This window comes from Guillardia theta, assembly GCF_000315625.1.
Source record: "Guillardia theta CCMP2712 unplaced genomic scaffold GUITHscaffold_57, whole genome shotgun sequence".
Classification (NCBI taxonomy): Eukaryota; class Cryptophyceae; order Pyrenomonadales; family Geminigeraceae; genus Guillardia; species Guillardia theta.
In genome coordinates, this window is record NW_005434617.1 from 308,408 (window position 1) to 324,732 (window position 16,325).

Consider the following 16,325-nt stretch of genomic DNA (forward strand, 5'->3'; position numbering starts at 1 on the left):
TTCGTTCTACCCTGACCAGCTGGCGGGTCGAACCTCCTCATTGTCAAACGCGATATGGCTGGTTGCCGACAACATGCCTGTGTAGAATAGTTGAGCTTTTTGTATCCTTGATTCTCTTCTTTCATCTTTCTTGCATCCTTGAAGAAAAGACATCAAGCTGTCGATTTCTTCGTTGTAATGATTTTCGTTGTACATGTTTCGTTGTGGTGGCCCGTGTGACCATGTCATGATTTTCTCTTCCAGGTTATTGTATGTGTCGACAAGTACTCCACAGTATTGTCGCTTCGTTAAGGTGCGATCTTGATAAGGGATGCCAAGGTTCGTAAGGAACTCTAGTGTGCTTCCTGATGGAAGTAGTGTCGCATTGATGAAGTCTTGATTGTCGAACTCTTCAATTCCTGTTGGAAGATCATTGTCTTCGTGGTCTGAATCACTTGTCGGTGTGTCCACATTCGTCTTCTGTACAATTCGTCCTGACCTCAGTTGATGTTCAGGTATTTGGGTGAGTTTATCCCACTCAAAATCCTTTTCACCACTGTTGTAGGTTTCGACTTGAAGACTGGCTAGTTCACGGTTCATGTGCCCTCTTTCTGATAGTCCTGGATCCACCGCTACTTGTTCGTCTTGTGTGATATCACTCTCTCTTACAACTGATGTCTCAGAACAGGTTCTCGTGAGATGGTTGTCAACTTCAACAGCTTGTTGCCTCACTTGGATCACCATGGGATCATTGTGTGCTATGCCATGTTGTTGATCTGCAAACGGTCGTCGATTTCTCTCTTCAGGTTGGGCGCTGGAGTTTCCACCGGCATCTTCAGATTCTGAATCTGATGCGTCTGATGTATCTGACATTTCGATCAATCGTTCACCGGCTCTTTTGAGCACAATGACGTTGTCGTCGCCAAAATCATCAGTTCCGCCGTATGGTATTTTCCAAGATCTGTCCTCCGGGTGAGAAAATCTGTAGGGGAATACTTCTTCGTTGAAACTTATATTGTTCTGTGTGACGTACAGTTGTTTCCCATTCAGTGCTGCTGCCAAATAACCTTTCATTCCTAGGTGGTGGGCGAAGCCAAGAAACACGCAAACTTCTGCTGTTGGCTCGAGTTTTTTGTCTTTCTTTTGATCTAATCTTCTGTCCTTTAGGATATGAACGTAGCAGAGGCAACCGAATGGATGGAAGTGTTCTGCGTTTGGTGATGTACCTGTAAACGCTTGGTAGCAACTGATGTTTGAGTTTCTGCTGGTAGGAAGGAATGCATTCTCGATCTCTGCGTTGTAATATATAGCGCTGAGCCAGAGATTTTTCGGAACGTTTGAGTGTACGATTGCCAATCTAGTCCTTGTATCTAACGAGTAGATTCCAGATTCAGCTCTTCCATTTTGCCAATGTTCATATGGTGCGCTTCTTTCTAGGTGGATGTTGTGCTTCTCGTACATCTTCAGTGATTTCTTTGAAACCATTTCGCTCCCATTGTCAACTCGAATCACTTTGGGGTAGACCCCATTGTTGAATCTCGTGACAACAAGTCGTAACGATTTCCTGTAACCTTTCTTGCTCGCTAAACCTACAGGCATCTTGAATCCTGAGAAGTCGTCTTTCCAGAGTTGGAGGTACCGTTTGCTCCTTCGATCGAGCGGACTCGATAGGAGCTCATATCCCCATGCAGCCTGTGAAATCTGACATCGGATCTTTTGTGTCTGAATTTTGGTAATGGAGCTGCCTTGGTTTTCGCTCTGCGGCATGTGTGACATGTCGGCAGGGGTGTTTTTGGATTGATTCTCTTCAATTCCTCCATGCCTTCGATGTTTTCTGCCAGTTGGAAAAGGTATTTCTTGCCGATGTGGTTGGTTCTTACGTGCCACTTGAGCAGAATCGCTGATGCTCTTGTTCCTTTGATGCGTTCTCCCGTTGAATATAGGTAAATATTCTTGAGATCTGATTTGTCATTCTTCAATTGTTCTTCGTATTCCTTGTCGTTTTCGTCAAGTTCTTCGATCGTTGTGTTTGTAAAGTCGTCAAAATCTGTAAATGATCTTGGATCGTTGAGATACTCCTTGGTTTGCTGTTGAATCTCTTCCGTCGTGAATTGTCTTGCAGATTCTAATGGAGTGTTGTCAGTAGTCATCAGCTCGTCATCGGAGCTGCTGCAACTGTCCAAGGTCTCTCCATTTTCACTGTCTGACTCTTCTGACGTGTCTAATTCAGGTCGTACATCTCGCATGCTGATAGGAAAGGTCTTCATGTGCGTGGGCTTGAAAGCTGTTGCCGAAGTTGTGCTCTCCCCCTGCATCGCAGCTTGGTAGATGTGGATGCTTCCCCCCCAACGAGGTACGCTCTCCAGTCTTGCGCCGTGGATGATCAGGTGGATTCTGCGTTTTGATGTACTTTGTGTATTTGTCGTTTGTGTTGACTCCTTGATTGTTGCCGTGAGTGGTATTTCGCCTTCTTGAATTTCTCTGAGAATTGTGTCTTTATCCCAGATGGTTTTTGCTGATAGCTTGGAGATTATCTTATTTGTCTTCCTGTTGGGTCTTTGGATTTCGACGTACCATAGGTAGGTGCTTGGGCAGAAGTAGAAAGGTATAAATTCATTGTTGAGTGTAATGATTCCGTGTAGTCCTCCTTCTGGTTTACCTTTGTGGATTATTGTGTGTCCACTATTTGTAATTCGCCAGATGGATAACAGGTTGATTTTAGCATTTTCGTCGCTGATTACTGTTGCTATAGTTGCAAATGCAAAACGTTTTCCTTCGATTGATGCTATCGTTCCTGCTAGAATTCCTCCGAGCGATGTATTGATCTTGCTGCCCCCCACGCCGGTGATCTCAGTTTTGTGTGTAAACGATCTCTGTAACCAACTTGGATTGCAGAGTACGCTTACCGTTGCACCTGAGTCGACAATAGCGTACAGGGACTCTTGTTGTTCTTTCGCTTTTAACGCGTGTAGGAAAACTTGATACCGATCAGTGTTCCTGATCAGTAGTCTGGGTATATGAAAGATGTATTCAAGGTACCATGGTTTTGAAACTTTTGAGAACAGAGCTGCATCAAGCTTGTGCAGTTGGATCTCGTCAGTTTTCGACCTGGTATCACTTTGATATACAACATAATTTTTAGAACAGGGATACTCCTTGGGAGATTTATTCTTTCTAGAACTGCGTCCTAGTGTGCCTCGGAACGTCTCTTTTACGACTTCTTTCAGTCGTTTCGGAGGTGTTCGAGATGAGGACGGTTCATCGGATTCGTCTTCATCACTGCTAGGTGATTCTTGAACGGATTCTTGGGTTTCGGTTTGGTCGGTAGAGGTGGCTTCTTGCAGTGCTTTTGTGAGGTTCACGAGGACCTTCTTGTCGATGCTGACTGTTTGCTTGTATTTTGACTTCGGGTATTGTCCGCTCTCCTCGTTTGAACGGTTTGGGTTCGACGAGCGATGACTCTTGGCGGTAAATTTTGCGGATCTTCCTGCCCTTGTCTGAAAACCGGTTGAAATGCTTCCTGTGATCCTCTTCATGGTTGGCGCTGTTTTATTGCCAGTGGCTCTTTCTCCGATCCTAGATGCGTCATGCTCGTTGGTAGCGTGACTGAGAGAAATCCTTGCTGGAAGTCGTTTTTCTTTGCAGATTTTGCATCCAGTAAAGTTTTCTTGTTGTTGTCTCCTGATTTTCTGTGGTGTATTGTTTTGTTTGACGGAGGCTGAAAACACGGCGTTCGCCTTTCGTTTTTGACCTGAATGATGTGCTTCTGTTGATTTCTTGCCAGAGCTTTCTTGTCCTGCTTGAAGGATAGGTATTGGGTGTTTCGTGCCTCTGGTAGTGAAGTTCATCATATGTTGATGGAATTTCAAAAAATCTTCTATCTGGGGTTCTCCCTCGTAGAAGAAGTTTTCTTCCGTTGCGTTGCGATGGATTTGAGATGTTATCCAACTGCCTAGTTCTGCTTGAACGCCCGTTTCGTCGATTGCTCTGAGGTTGTCGATAACGTCTTTGAAAGCACGGGTGTAGATGAAAGTGCAGTCTTTGCCTTGTGAAGCAAATTTCTTCAAGGTCCTAACCACATTGGGGATGTAGTCTCCGTTGTAGATTACTGCTTGCTCTAGTTCTTTGAGATTGGCAAGGGTCTGTTCAGCTTTTGTTGCTTCGGTTGGCTTGTCTAGTCTTTTAAAGTCTGTCCATGCCTTGATCCCAGCTAAGCAAAGCTTTGTAGGCGTCTCGGGGGATTTGTGTTCTTCTTCCATGTGGGCTTTCAGAATCTGAATCCTGCCAGGGCATTGCATGTAAACAGTGTGGAGGATTTGCGTCAAAGCAGCATCTGCTTCTCGTACAAATTCTCTCCTTTTCTGTCTCATGTTTTCCTGTAATTCTTCTGATTGAGTATCTCTGATGGGAAAATGACAGTCGAAGTAGGCTCTCATGTTTTCTGGATTCCCTTCAGAGTTGAGGTATGCATAGTATTGCCCTATCAACTCGAACTGTATAAAGTTCTCGATATCTGGGGCAAGTCTTTGCATATTCTCGGGTGTTACTGCTGTAATCATCGAGTCCTGAGGCTGATTGATTGGCGGCCATTGTAGACGGTATGGCGACATCTGTTCCTTTAACGCGAGGCTTTTATAACCTGATGCGGGTATAGTCCAGCAACTGAGCGATAGTGCACTTAGGAGTAGAACAGATGAACAATGAAGCTAGATTTGTTTATGTACAGCAGTAAGAGAACACACGTCAATGTTCGTGCAATCCCATTCCGATGACGTGGCCAACGTCTAAGATGGGTTGCTTATATGTCGAGGTCAGGCTTAACCCGTAATACAGCAATGAGTAAACATGTGTATCGGTTTATACCAGCCTCATGCTTTCATCATACCAATGTGTTGTACGTACGTCTACGTCCAGTACACATCTTCGATTCTAGCATTATACACCTCGCCAGCGTACGTAGCCTCTTGCGACTACTCGCATGATGCTGCCATGTCCGTTACTGACGTAACGTCATGCGGGTGCAACATCACCTTGGGCGTAGCGTAGGAAAATAGGATGACCGACGATCATCGGATGCAGATCCCTGCAGTGGTGCTGCTGATCTGATGAGAGTGTGTGCTTAATAAACAGTGATCCTAAGATCATCTGAGCTCAAGGTCTTACAGCGGTCCGACTCCGCCAGGGGCGGCCGCCGGGGGCCGGCCGCAGCCGCGCGGCCGGCCCTCAGCGGCGTTCGAGCCTGGAGCGGCGGCCTGCGGCCCGGCCAGGCAGGGGCCGTCGCCGTAGGCGGCTTTCCGGGCCACACTACTGGGCCCGGCCGCGCCGCCAGCCTCTGACCGTACGGTCCGTCCGACTCCTGCGGGAAGCCGGGCGGACCGTCGGAATCGCAGGCGGCGCGGCAGTAGTAACGTAATCCAGGGCGAGTCTCTCCCTATTGATCACCTATGCGAGTTGGTACGACTCAAAGTTAAATCTGCAGTGGTAGGTGCGTAGGAAATCAATGAGTTGAGCGATTTCCTAAAGTTGATATCTGGCAGATAACGTACCAAAGTGTCAACACGGTGTCAAACTGCTCTTCTAGTACGGGTACTTCTGAGCTTCGAAGTGCATGTGTTCATGAGGTGGGGTCATTAAACCGGGGCAAACCACCTACCCCTACTCATCCGTGTGACCTCAATCCGTATCAGGGGAATGCAAAGTAGTAAAGCGGGGTCGGAAGAGTGGGTAGGGTGGTGCCGGAATCGGCGGTGTCAAATGAGGACCAGGGTTATGATCCTCCAGGGGGTGGGTGTACGGAGTTTTGTCACAGCGGGGATGAGGGTACAGATCAAAGATGAACGGCGAGGCAATCGGTGGGGTGGACAGTTGCTCGGTTGAAGGGTAGGAGGGTGCCAAGATTTGAAGGGGAGGAACAAGAGAAACAGTGTACATGGAGTGGGGTGGTGGAACATTCCAGCGTGCCGTTTGGTCATTGCAGGGATGCCCAAGAGCTCGGAACGTGACAAGTGAATGGGCTGGAAACAAGCAGCTTTTGGCGAGGAGTCGTATGGTTGTTTTGTCCTTGTGGTATGGGTGGGGTGGTCCGAGAGGAGCAGGTGTAGTAGCAAAGTGGTGCCCGTGTGCATGGGAGGGGGGCGATCTCAGTACAAGATATATGTGGGGGCCGACTGGATGGTAGTAGGGTATGGAAACCACAAGTGTACCAGGAATGGGGGGTAGGGGTTCACTGGAGTTGATGAAATTGGGAAGGTGGTGGGGTTAAGGCTAGTACAGAAAATGTGTGACCTGTGATGAAGAGATCAGTTGTATAATACATTTATAAAGTGTACACTTTACTACGAAGATTACCCACCCCACCTCCGACCCTCCTTCATTGATCGATCTGCAGATACCTCTTGGGCTAGGTACTAATCTGCAGTTGAGCGCTGCTCACCTCGGCTTCCGCTACCGAACTGAAAGGTTTAGTCAAACTCTGTTGTGTAATATTTTTGTACAAAAATGTGCACAAAAGTTGAGCAAGTTAAATTTCCTAGGACCCTCTGATGGTGGGGAACAAGGGGGTGGTGCCTGTACTGGCACGGAACAATTATTTGACCCCCCCGTGGCTGGTGTCAGTACCCCATTTGGTGGTGCTATATGATAGGGTCTCTCGACTGGTTGACATGACTCGACATTTATGTAATCAAGGGGGTGATATGACACAGCAGAGGACGAAGGAGTAGGGGCGGGTGGGGGGAGGGGTGGGGTCAGGGTGGGGGTGGCATGTGGAGGGGGTGCTCAACTGTTTGGATGTTAACTGGCACGACTACCGTCATGTCATACCAACGTTGGGGGAGTGGGGGTCAGGAGATCTCCGGAAACAGGTTAACATCCTGTGAGAGAGCCCGCTTTGAAGTGTTTGGGGTGGGGGTGTGAGGAGAAAATTCCGGGGGTGGGGTTGGAGTCGCAATCGGGGACGATATTGTGAAAGTGGATCGCAGGAGGGTGGGTTGAACGACTATAACGATTTTAATATTTTTTTTGTAAGGTTCATTTTAACAGAAATTTGGTGGGTGGGTAGGTCGCGAGGATTACCTCGGTGGTCGGATGGGAGAGGTGGGGAGAGGTGGGGTGGGTACTGGTACAGAGATGGCTTCGGTAGCAAGATTGGTATTCCGGGAGGGAGGGTCACTACCCCACGGCTTTGCTTTGTTAAAATGTACCGGTTGTGAGAGGGTGAGGTGGTACCAGACAGGTTGTGTTCCAGGAGGGGTGGTTGGACAAATGACCAAGAGATTGGAAGGGGGTGAGGGTTTGTGAAAGTGAAGATCTGCTGTATATGAGGGGGTATACGAAAGTAAAATTGGGGGTACACCAAGGTTTTAATCATGAGGGGTGGGTAGGGGGTGGGTGGGGCAAAGGTTGCATATCAACAAACATTCCTCCTCGGGGAACTTTCAAGAGGAAGGCTCGGATATCCTGCTCACCTGTCGTGTACCTCTCCTACCTCTCTCCTCCTTTCAGCGCTCTTCTGTACATCCCGCTTCCTCTACCTACAACCTTGCTCTACAAGCTCGCTTCTCCAACCTCCCTTTGTTTCCTTATTCTTGTACTTTAACACACCGCGATCAAGCAGAAGCCACTTGAAAAAAAGATCCACGACGAAATGACGCGTGAAAACTCCGATAGAGATTCTTCCTCAATCGAGGAGGTACAGTGGACTGCTTGCCATGGCAAGAAGAGAAAGTCGGTGTCGGAAGAACTCGATCAGAAGCGGAAGCGTCCCTGCCGAAATGAGCTACGAACGCTGGTCGAGGACGGGTCCAGGGATTATCGGTCATTCAGATCTTACCTCGTCGACCGCTATGTAATGACCGGTATTGCGGGTGGTCCATTGACCAAGACGCGATTCTTAGGGATCCGGGATATCTATGAGGTATTTCAAGTTTTTCTGTGATGGATGGAATGCTGACGCAAATCCTGCAGTTGATGTGCATGTATCAAGTTCCTATCTCGAGCGATACCACGGCCTACGCTGTGCGCTACTACGACATCTGTCTTGTCAGTGACGAGCTGAAGGACGAGGCAAAGGTGTCTCCAGAGCTGGCTCTCTCTTGCGGCTTGCTGGCGATGAAGTACATGGAGGTCTCGATCCCACTGGTAAAGGACGTGTGCAATGTGTTCACCCAAGTCGATGCAGCAAAAATCAGTGCAATGGAAGCGACTATCCTTGCGGCACTGGATTTTGACATCTCTTTCGTTACTGTATCTCAGATCCTGGGCTCCCTCGTCGAGACCTTGTCTCTCAACCATCAGGCTTTGGTTTCGGCGATGGTTTCAGATTATCTGGAAGTCAGTCACCTTTCCATGTGTGCAACCTCTCCTGTCACCATGGCTATTGCAATCCTTCACATGGTCCAATCCCGTCTGCTGTTGGCTGCTGAGTCCGATTGGTCAGACTTTTATGTTCCCACTCTTCGAGTCATCAAGGATGAAATAGCGCTCATGTGCAAAGAGGAACTTGGCCGTCCTGCGCAGGCCAACAAGCTTTCAGAGTCTTTGCGCTTTTATTTTGATCAGTTCTCGATCGAAGAAGTTGGAGATGACGGAGTCTCTCGCCTTGTGCTAGCTCCCAACTGGTGGCAAGCCATTTGCTGAACAACTTCAGAAGGTTCTGGTGATTGCATTTTTAGACGTATTTTTTCTCTCGGTATTTTTTCTAGCTTTCTTTCAGTTTTCCCTGTTATTTGTTTTCACTGAAGTGATAAATCCTGTGACATAATTGCCTGCTGGGCTCTTGTGAAAAACTTCACATCTTCTACTAGCTGAGGATGATACAACCCATTGATGTTGCGAACCCTCACCCAGAAAAAAAAAAAACTTCACCTAGCCATGCAGCTAGCAGCAGTCCTATTTTCTCTGGTCTGGAAACATTCTGGTTACCCCACCACTCCGGTCAACCATCATCCCGATGTTTGTGCTCCCTCCCTCCTTCCTCTACCTTCCGCCCCTTGCTCCAGCCCTTGCTCTGCCCCCTGCTTCTGCCCTTCCTTCCTCCTCCTTCACTTAAGTATCCTCCATTTTCACTCCACTGTTGAACTACCTCGTCTCTGCTGTCTCCACTGTTGAACTACCTCATCTCTGCTGTGCCTTGAACATTATCTATGGCGCCCTATGTTTCACCCGGCCTTGCGAACGGAAGGAATGTGGAGCGTGGGCAAGAGTTCAACATGCAATGAGGTGGATCGGGGAGATGGAATGAGAATGATAGACAAGAGATGGTCCAGAGCAGGACAGAAGAGGTGGACTGAGCTAGGAACAAGTTGATGGCCCACCAGATGGTGAAGAGCTTGAAGGAAAGGTTGAATGCACGAGTAGCGCAGGGAAAGGAGGAGCGTACACGGCAGTAGAGACAGGAGTAGGAGGAAGTAGACTATGTCAGATCAAGCTTAATCTTCGTGCCACCTACTTCCTCTGTCCCCTCGTGAACCTAGTTGCTGTTTGCATGTCACCACAGTGATTGACGGGGAGGCAGGGGCAGGGACTGACAATGGGGCGAGGATCGGAGTGAGCTACAGTTACTCTCGTACGTCAGCAGGTAAGCTCTCCTGGTTGCTCCTATCCTGTCGGGAATGCGGTGAGATTCTGAGGTTGTTTTTCTCTGAGTGAATAACAGGGCGAGGACCATGCATTTGATTCGCAAGGCTGCATTGCTTTCAGGTATCAGACACGTTGTCGTCTTCAATCGTGCTGTCCTACTACAACCATCTAGAAAGCGAGTTGGCGTACAGGGGAACGCTGCTAGATATCTCCATCAGTCACGATGGGCCTGTTTCTCAGCCACGGGCGATCATGATGATGTTCGGAAGGTGGAGATTGGAGATGTTCAGATGAATGTCGGGGTTCCTATCAACCCCCACCTTGTCCCTGTCAACTTTGGGAAAGCAGAGGAGGAGGACGAAGAGACGCTACATCATCTCCGATGGATGCTGCAGAAGTTTCAGCTCGGACAGGTAGGTGTTCCCTCCCACAGCTCCTTACCTGACGGCTGTTGTCCAGGACATGTTCCTCATCGGAGGCCCGGGGCCCCGGCGACGCCGCCTAGCCCTTCACTTCTGCGAGGTAGTGGGGATGGAAGCAGAGTTCTTGAGGATCACAAGGGACACGACGGAATCAGATCTCAAGACCCGCCGGGAGATCTCAGGAGGGACAGCGAGCTGGCACGATCAAGCTCCAGTTCGGGCAGCGATCCATGGCCGCGTGCTGATCCTCGACGGCATTGAACGAGCAGAGAGGAATGTCCTGCCAACCCTCAACAACCTGCTGGAGAACCGAGAGATGAGCCTGGACGACGGCAGGTTCTTGATGCGAGCTGCACGCTACGACGCCTTGAAGGAGGAGGGGGCTGACCTGGCGGGGTCGAAGATGATTCGAGTCCACCCAAGATTCTGCGTGATAGCCCTGGGGCTTCCCATCCCCAGATACCGTGGGTACCCGCTGGATCCTCCCCTCCGCAGCCGCTTCCAGGCACGAGCGATCGACCCGTTCTCGGTGGAGGGAGTAGTGGAAGGAGTGGAGCTGCGGGGGGCGGGGGATGCGGCGGTGATGCAGAAGCGGGTCAATGCTCTGCTGTCATTTGCGCAGACCGTCAATCTCCTCCGGGCCGAGGACGCGGACGTGACGCAACTTGAGCTCAACGAGGCCTCGCTGAGCGCCATCGTGAAGCACATGGTGAAGTTTCAGGGGAGCGACGTGGGCAATGTCGTGAGGAGGTACCTGCCCTACATTTTGGCGCGGACGACGGCGGGGAGGAGGAGCGGGAAGTCGGAGGAGGAGGGAGAGATGGAGCCGAGCAAGTACAGGATCAGCAAACTGCTCAAGGAGTTCAAACTGTCGGGGGAGGCGGCGGGGACGTCGACGTTTGGATCCTATGTGGTGAAAGGGATTGCTCCGTGTGCTGAGGACAAGATTATTGTCTCTTTTGCCAACACGCAGGCAGGCAAGAACGAGGTGGTCGAGATAGAGACATGGGGAGCCCCACACTGTAGTCCCTCTTCTCTCTCCTCCTCCTCCTCCTCCTCCTCCTCCCAGCCTCTGTTGAGCGAGAAGAAAGTTTTCATCGAGACGGAGGCGACCAGGAGGATCTTTGCGGACGTCTTGCAGGACTTGGCGCTGGGAGCGAATCCTTGCGTCGTCGGAGAGAAGGGGACGGGGAAGAGCGCGCTTGTTCTGCGGGTCAGCAACGCCATGGGCTACGGGGACAGGAGGAAGATCATTCACCTGTACAAGGACATGAGCGCTCGAGACCTCCTTGTTCGCAGAAGCACCAACTCCAAGGGCGACACGAGCTGGGAGCTGGCTCCCCTCCTGCAGGCGGCCCAGCAGGGGGAGATGGCGATCCTCGACGGGGTCCACCGGATACCTCCTGAGACGCTAGCGGTGCTGGAGCCCCTGATGCAGGACCGGATGATCTCCCTGCCCAACGGCTGGCAGCTGCTGAGGAGCGACCGATGGGAGGCGATCATGGAGGAGCAGGGGCTGGGTGAGGACGAGATGCATGCCCTTGGCCTCCTTCGCGTTCATCCCTCCTTCCGTGTCGTTGCCATCGCGGCCCCCCCGTCAGCCGAGCACGACTGGCTCACGACGGAGAACGCGTCCATGTTCTCCTTCCACCGTCTGGAGCCGCTGGAGGAGGAGGTGAACGAAGCGGTTTTGCGTGAGATGTTCCCCGATGCTGCTCCCGAGCTCGTTCACGCAGCCGCTGCCATGGCGAGGGAGTTTGAAAAGCTCAAGGGGGAGCCTGTGCTCGAGGGCAGCTCCATCTCTCTCTCCCTCCGCCAGCTCATTCGCATCGTCCGCCGCTCGAGCTCGTACCCTCAAGACTTCGTTCCTGCGCTGGAGAGGAGCATGATGATGCCGTTTCTCCCGCACTCAATCCAAGAGTCTGTCCTGCGCGTTATCTCCAAGGTCACTTCCTCCGTCCCGCTCCTGAGCCCGCAGAGCTCGGGAGGAGGAGGAGGAGGAGACTTCGAGCTGCAGGTGGGTGAGGAGAGGGTGAAGATCGGCGAGGTGGAGATGGAGCGAGGAGAGCCGAGGACTAGGTCGCTGGTGCCGGACGTTGTCTTCCACGACATCCCCCAGCACAGGAGGATCCTGCAGGACCTGATGAAGGATCTGATCAGCGGGGAGAAGCACATCCTGCTCATCGGGAACCAGGGGTGGGGAAGAACAAGATCGTGGACAGGCTGCTGGGTCTACTTCGGCTTGAGGTGTGGAGGAAGGAGGAGGGGGAGAGGAATGGGACAGGAAGAGGGGGAGGAAGAGGACGAGGACGAGAGCTGGAAGGAAAGGTGTAAGGTGCCAGGTGAAAGAGTGCGAGGAAGGGAGAAACAAGATAGAGGTGGCTGATGAACGGGAGAGGAAGAGGGGGATATGAATGAGATGCTGAGCGAGCAGAGTAGAGAAGGACGTAACGGGGGTAGGAAGAGTGGGTGGAGCGGGAGCGGGAGCGGGAGCAGGAGCAGGAGCAGGAGCAGGAGCAGGACATGGGACAGAGAGAGGAGGAGGAGACGCTGACAGTGGGAGCAGAGGGAGTACATCCAACTACATCGAGACACGACAGTCCAGTCGCTGACTGTCTCCATCTCGCTGGAGGGAGGGATCATCACTCACGGAGACGCTCCCCTTGTCCGGGCATGCAGGTCAGCTGAGGCGCTACTGGACACATTGATAGGCTATTGCTCCTCCTCTTTGTTGTGCTGCTCATGCTGCATCTTCCTCACTGTCATCGTCCTGTTGATGTTGCGATGGATAGCTTTTGTTTGGATTCTTCATCATCATCATCAACAACAACATCAATCATCATCATCAATCATCACCAATCAACATCACCATCATCATAACAATCATCACAACCAACAACAACATCATCAACAACTTCAACTTCAACAACTCACATCTTGCCCCCCCCCCCGCAGGGAAGGTCGCGTCATCATGATCGACGAGGCCGACAAGGCTCCCCTCGAAGTCGTCTGCATCCTCAAGGGTCTCCTGGAGGACGGCAGCATGATCCTCAGTGACGGGAGGAGGCTGGAGCGCAACGGGGGGAGGGAGCGGGAGGGGAATGGGGGAGGAGCGGGAGGGGTTGTCATACCCATCCATCCCAACTTTCGCGCCATCGTCCTCGCTAACAGGCCAGGCTTTCCTTTCCTAGGCAACGATTTCTTTCATGAGTGCGGGGATATCTTCTCCTGCCACGTGAGGCCGCTCCCGCCTCCCCGCTCCTGCTCTTTGAATGCTGTCTCCTCCTGCTCCTCTACCTCTACCTCTACCTCTACCTCTACCTCTACCTCTACCTCTTCCTCCTCCTCCTCCTCCTCCTCCTCCTCCTCCTCCTCCTTTGCATTCCCTCCACAACTTCCTTTCCCCCTCTCCTCATCTCCCTCGTCTTCTCTCCGTCTCTCCTCCTCTCCCTTCCTCACTCTCCTTACCCAGGTGATCGACAACCCGGACCGAGACTCCGAGCTTGCTCTGCTCCGACACTACGGGCCTGACGTCGACGAGGTTCTCCTCCGCAAGCTCGTCTCCATCTTCAGCGATCTCAGGCGCGCCATCGAGGAGGGCAAGCTCTCCTACCCCTACAGCACCCGCGAACTTGTTAACCTCGTCGTCCACCTCCAGCGCTACCCCGATGACCCTGTCAACTCCGTGCTTGACAACGTGCTCTCGTTTGACAAGCATGACAAGCTGGCCCTCCTCGCCGTCAAGAGGATCATCGAGAGCCATGGCATACCCGTCAGTGCAGCTGGGGACAAGGCGGTTAGGCTCGGGGAGGAGCGGCCGCTTCCAGAGCTCCGGCCGCTAGCGAGTTGGCATGCAGAGGGGAAGGCGATCAGCAGCAGCGTGCGAGCCAAGTCGATGGACTTGCATGACTTCTCTGTAGTCAGGGATCAGCTCTCCTCCTCCACCACCACAGCCCACGAGCGGCTCACTAGCTTCTCGGAGAGGCTTTGGACCTGGTCCCTTCCCTCCAAGGCCGGCAGCGCGTTTGCTGTCTGCTCCTCCTCCGATGGGGCCGTCCATGTGCTCTGCGCGCCGCTGGTGATCTACACATTCCTTCCTCCTGACTTCGTCTCCTTCTACCGCTTCGACCTCTCCGACTTCATCAGCCTCCTCAGCTCGCTCGGCTCCAGCATGCGCATGTATCCCCTCCCTGCCCTCGGGTCTGTGGCCCTTCTGAACCTCCGCGGTGACCTCGTCCTCCTCCTCGACCACAAGACTCCCAAGGTGATGGTTTGCAAGATCCCCAAGGTCAAGGGTCCCTCCTCCTCGTCCTCCTCCTCGGAGCAGGAAGACCAGGTGAGCTGGTCCAACTTCTTTGAGGGCAAGAGGGGGGGCGACGGGAAGCAGAGCAAGACGGTCTGCAAGGTGGTACCTGGGGGACACTCGCTCCTCCTATACACGGTTGGCAGCGACTCGTTCCTCGTCCTCGACTTCCAGGAAAGGACGAGCTTCTCAGTCCAGCTGCCCTCGGGTATGAGGATCAATGAGCTGTTCCCCATGCAGAGCAGCCACTGGATCCTGCGGGACGACAATGGGAACGTCTTGTACGGTGATCTCAGCGGCCTGACGGGCAAGGAGCGGCAGGGCGAGCTGCTGTGGATGCCGATCGTGGAAGAGGCGGAAGGGGAGAAGGAAGTTCAGACCAGCGGGGTAGCAAAATCCATCAGGTCCGCTGAGTCGTGCCAGAGGAAGGTGGGGGAGGAGGAGCAGAACAGGCTCGTGCTCGCATGCGACAGGTCCTTTGCGACGATCTCGGATCGCCCGCTCTCCTCCGTCGACTTCCACACTCCCTCCTTGGGGTTCATCGGGGTTGGTGGCGACCACAGCATGCAGCTGCTGTCCTCTCCTCGTGAGGACGGCTCGCAGCCGCAGCAGGAGCTGGGCCCGCTGGTGATCCTCAGCAACGGCAACATCGTGTCCTACAGGGAGGACCCCAAGGTCGGGGCGCACCTGGAGGTGGTGGATGCGTTCAGGAGAAGGGTAAAGACAATTCGTCTGCAGCCCAGCTCGCAGGAGGAGGAAGGGAAGGAGAGGAGGAAGGAGGTGGTGGAGCTAATATCGAGGATGGAGGGGGAGGGAGACCTTGTGACGGTGGGAACAGTGACGGAGGGACGAAGGTCGGAGCAGCGGGTTACCATCTGGAAGGTCTCTGCAGAGGAGCTGCAGCTCGAGCTGGCGCAGTGGCGCAAGCTGATGGGGCTGGGCAGAAGAGGAGAGGGGGAGGGAGGAGGAAAGATCCGGCTCACCAGGAACTGGGACAAAAAGCAGCAGGCGTCGGGCCCCAAGCACGGGAAGGCGCCGGACGGGAAGAGACATGCGGGGGGTAACACCTGGGCAGGAGGGACAGGAGGGCGGGATACGGCTGGCCTGGGAGGGAAGGGAGGACCGTACCGGCTGGACCTCGACGACGGGAACGAAATCATGCAGATCTCGGACGAGGAGAAGCAGAACATCAGCGAGGAGGCGAAGGAGGCGGCGAGGAAGATGGGGCAGGAGGAGCTGCAGAAGACGCTGAAGCAGATCGGGATGAGCGAATTCGAATCGGCAGCCTACGACAAGTTCCTCCAGCCGGTGGAGCATGACATCCGCCACATGCGCCTCCTCCTCGAGCGCGTGGAGGCTCGTCAGAAGGAGCGGGAGTGGCTGAAGCTGCAGCCCTTTGGCGAGCTCGACGACTCCCGGCTCATCGACGGAGTGGTAGGGGAGAGGCTGGTTTACCGGAGGAGGGGGGACAAGGCCCCCGAGCCCGGCTCCCCCCAGAAGCTCCCGAAGCGCTTCATGTTCGTGCTCGACGTAAGCGCGAGCATGTACAGGTTCAACTCCTGGGACCGCCGGCTCGAGCGCTGCTGCCAGATGGTGACGATGCTGATGGAGGCCCTGCACGGCTTCCAGCACAAGATCAGCTGGAGTGTAGTCGGTCACTCGGGGGACGGGCCCGACCACCGGCTGATCGAGTTTGACGAGCCTCCCACGGACAAGGCGCAACGGCTGAGGATCGTCCAGACCATGTGGGCCCACGCGCAGTACTGCTACACGGGGGATCACACGCTTGCAGCGACTCAGATGGCAATGGAGGAGGTGAAGGAGCAGGGGAGGGGGGTGGGGGGGAGGGGCTGGAGGGGCAACGAAAGAGATAGAGAAAGCCAAGGTGGAAGGGGAGGAGGAGAAGGAGGAGGAAGAGGAGGAGGAGCATTTGGAGGTCATGGTGGTGCAGGAGGAGGAGGAGGAGAAGGAGGAGGAAGAGGAGGAGGAGGAGGAGGAGGAGGAGGAGGAGGAGGAAGATCATGTTTTCGTGACTTGGTTCG

At 53.2% G+C, this 16,325-nt stretch overlaps 2 protein-coding genes across 2 annotated transcripts; both read left to right on the forward strand.

Annotated features, from left to right (window-relative positions):
• Positions 1-7,624: 7,624 nt before the first annotated feature.
• GUITHDRAFT_112196 (hypothetical protein) lies at positions 7,625-8,616 on the forward strand (the record flags this gene model as incomplete). Its single annotated transcript, XM_005828700.1, has 2 exons — positions 7,625-7,894; positions 7,945-8,616. The coding sequence occupies 2 exons, from the start codon at positions 7,625-7,627 to the stop codon at positions 8,614-8,616; spliced, it is 942 nt and encodes a 313-aa protein (XP_005828757.1).
• Positions 8,617-9,590: 974 nt separating this feature from the next.
• On the forward strand, positions 9,591-16,157 carry GUITHDRAFT_112197 (hypothetical protein; the record flags this gene model as incomplete). The annotated part of the gene is made up of 7 exons (XM_005828701.1): positions 9,591-9,595; positions 9,635-9,678; positions 9,799-9,971; positions 10,018-12,227; positions 12,936-13,215; positions 13,453-16,098; positions 16,152-16,157. 7 exons carry the CDS (start codon positions 9,591-9,593, stop codon positions 16,155-16,157), a joined length of 5,364 nt encoding a protein of 1,787 aa, XP_005828758.1.
• Positions 16,158-16,325: the final 168 nt, after the last annotated feature.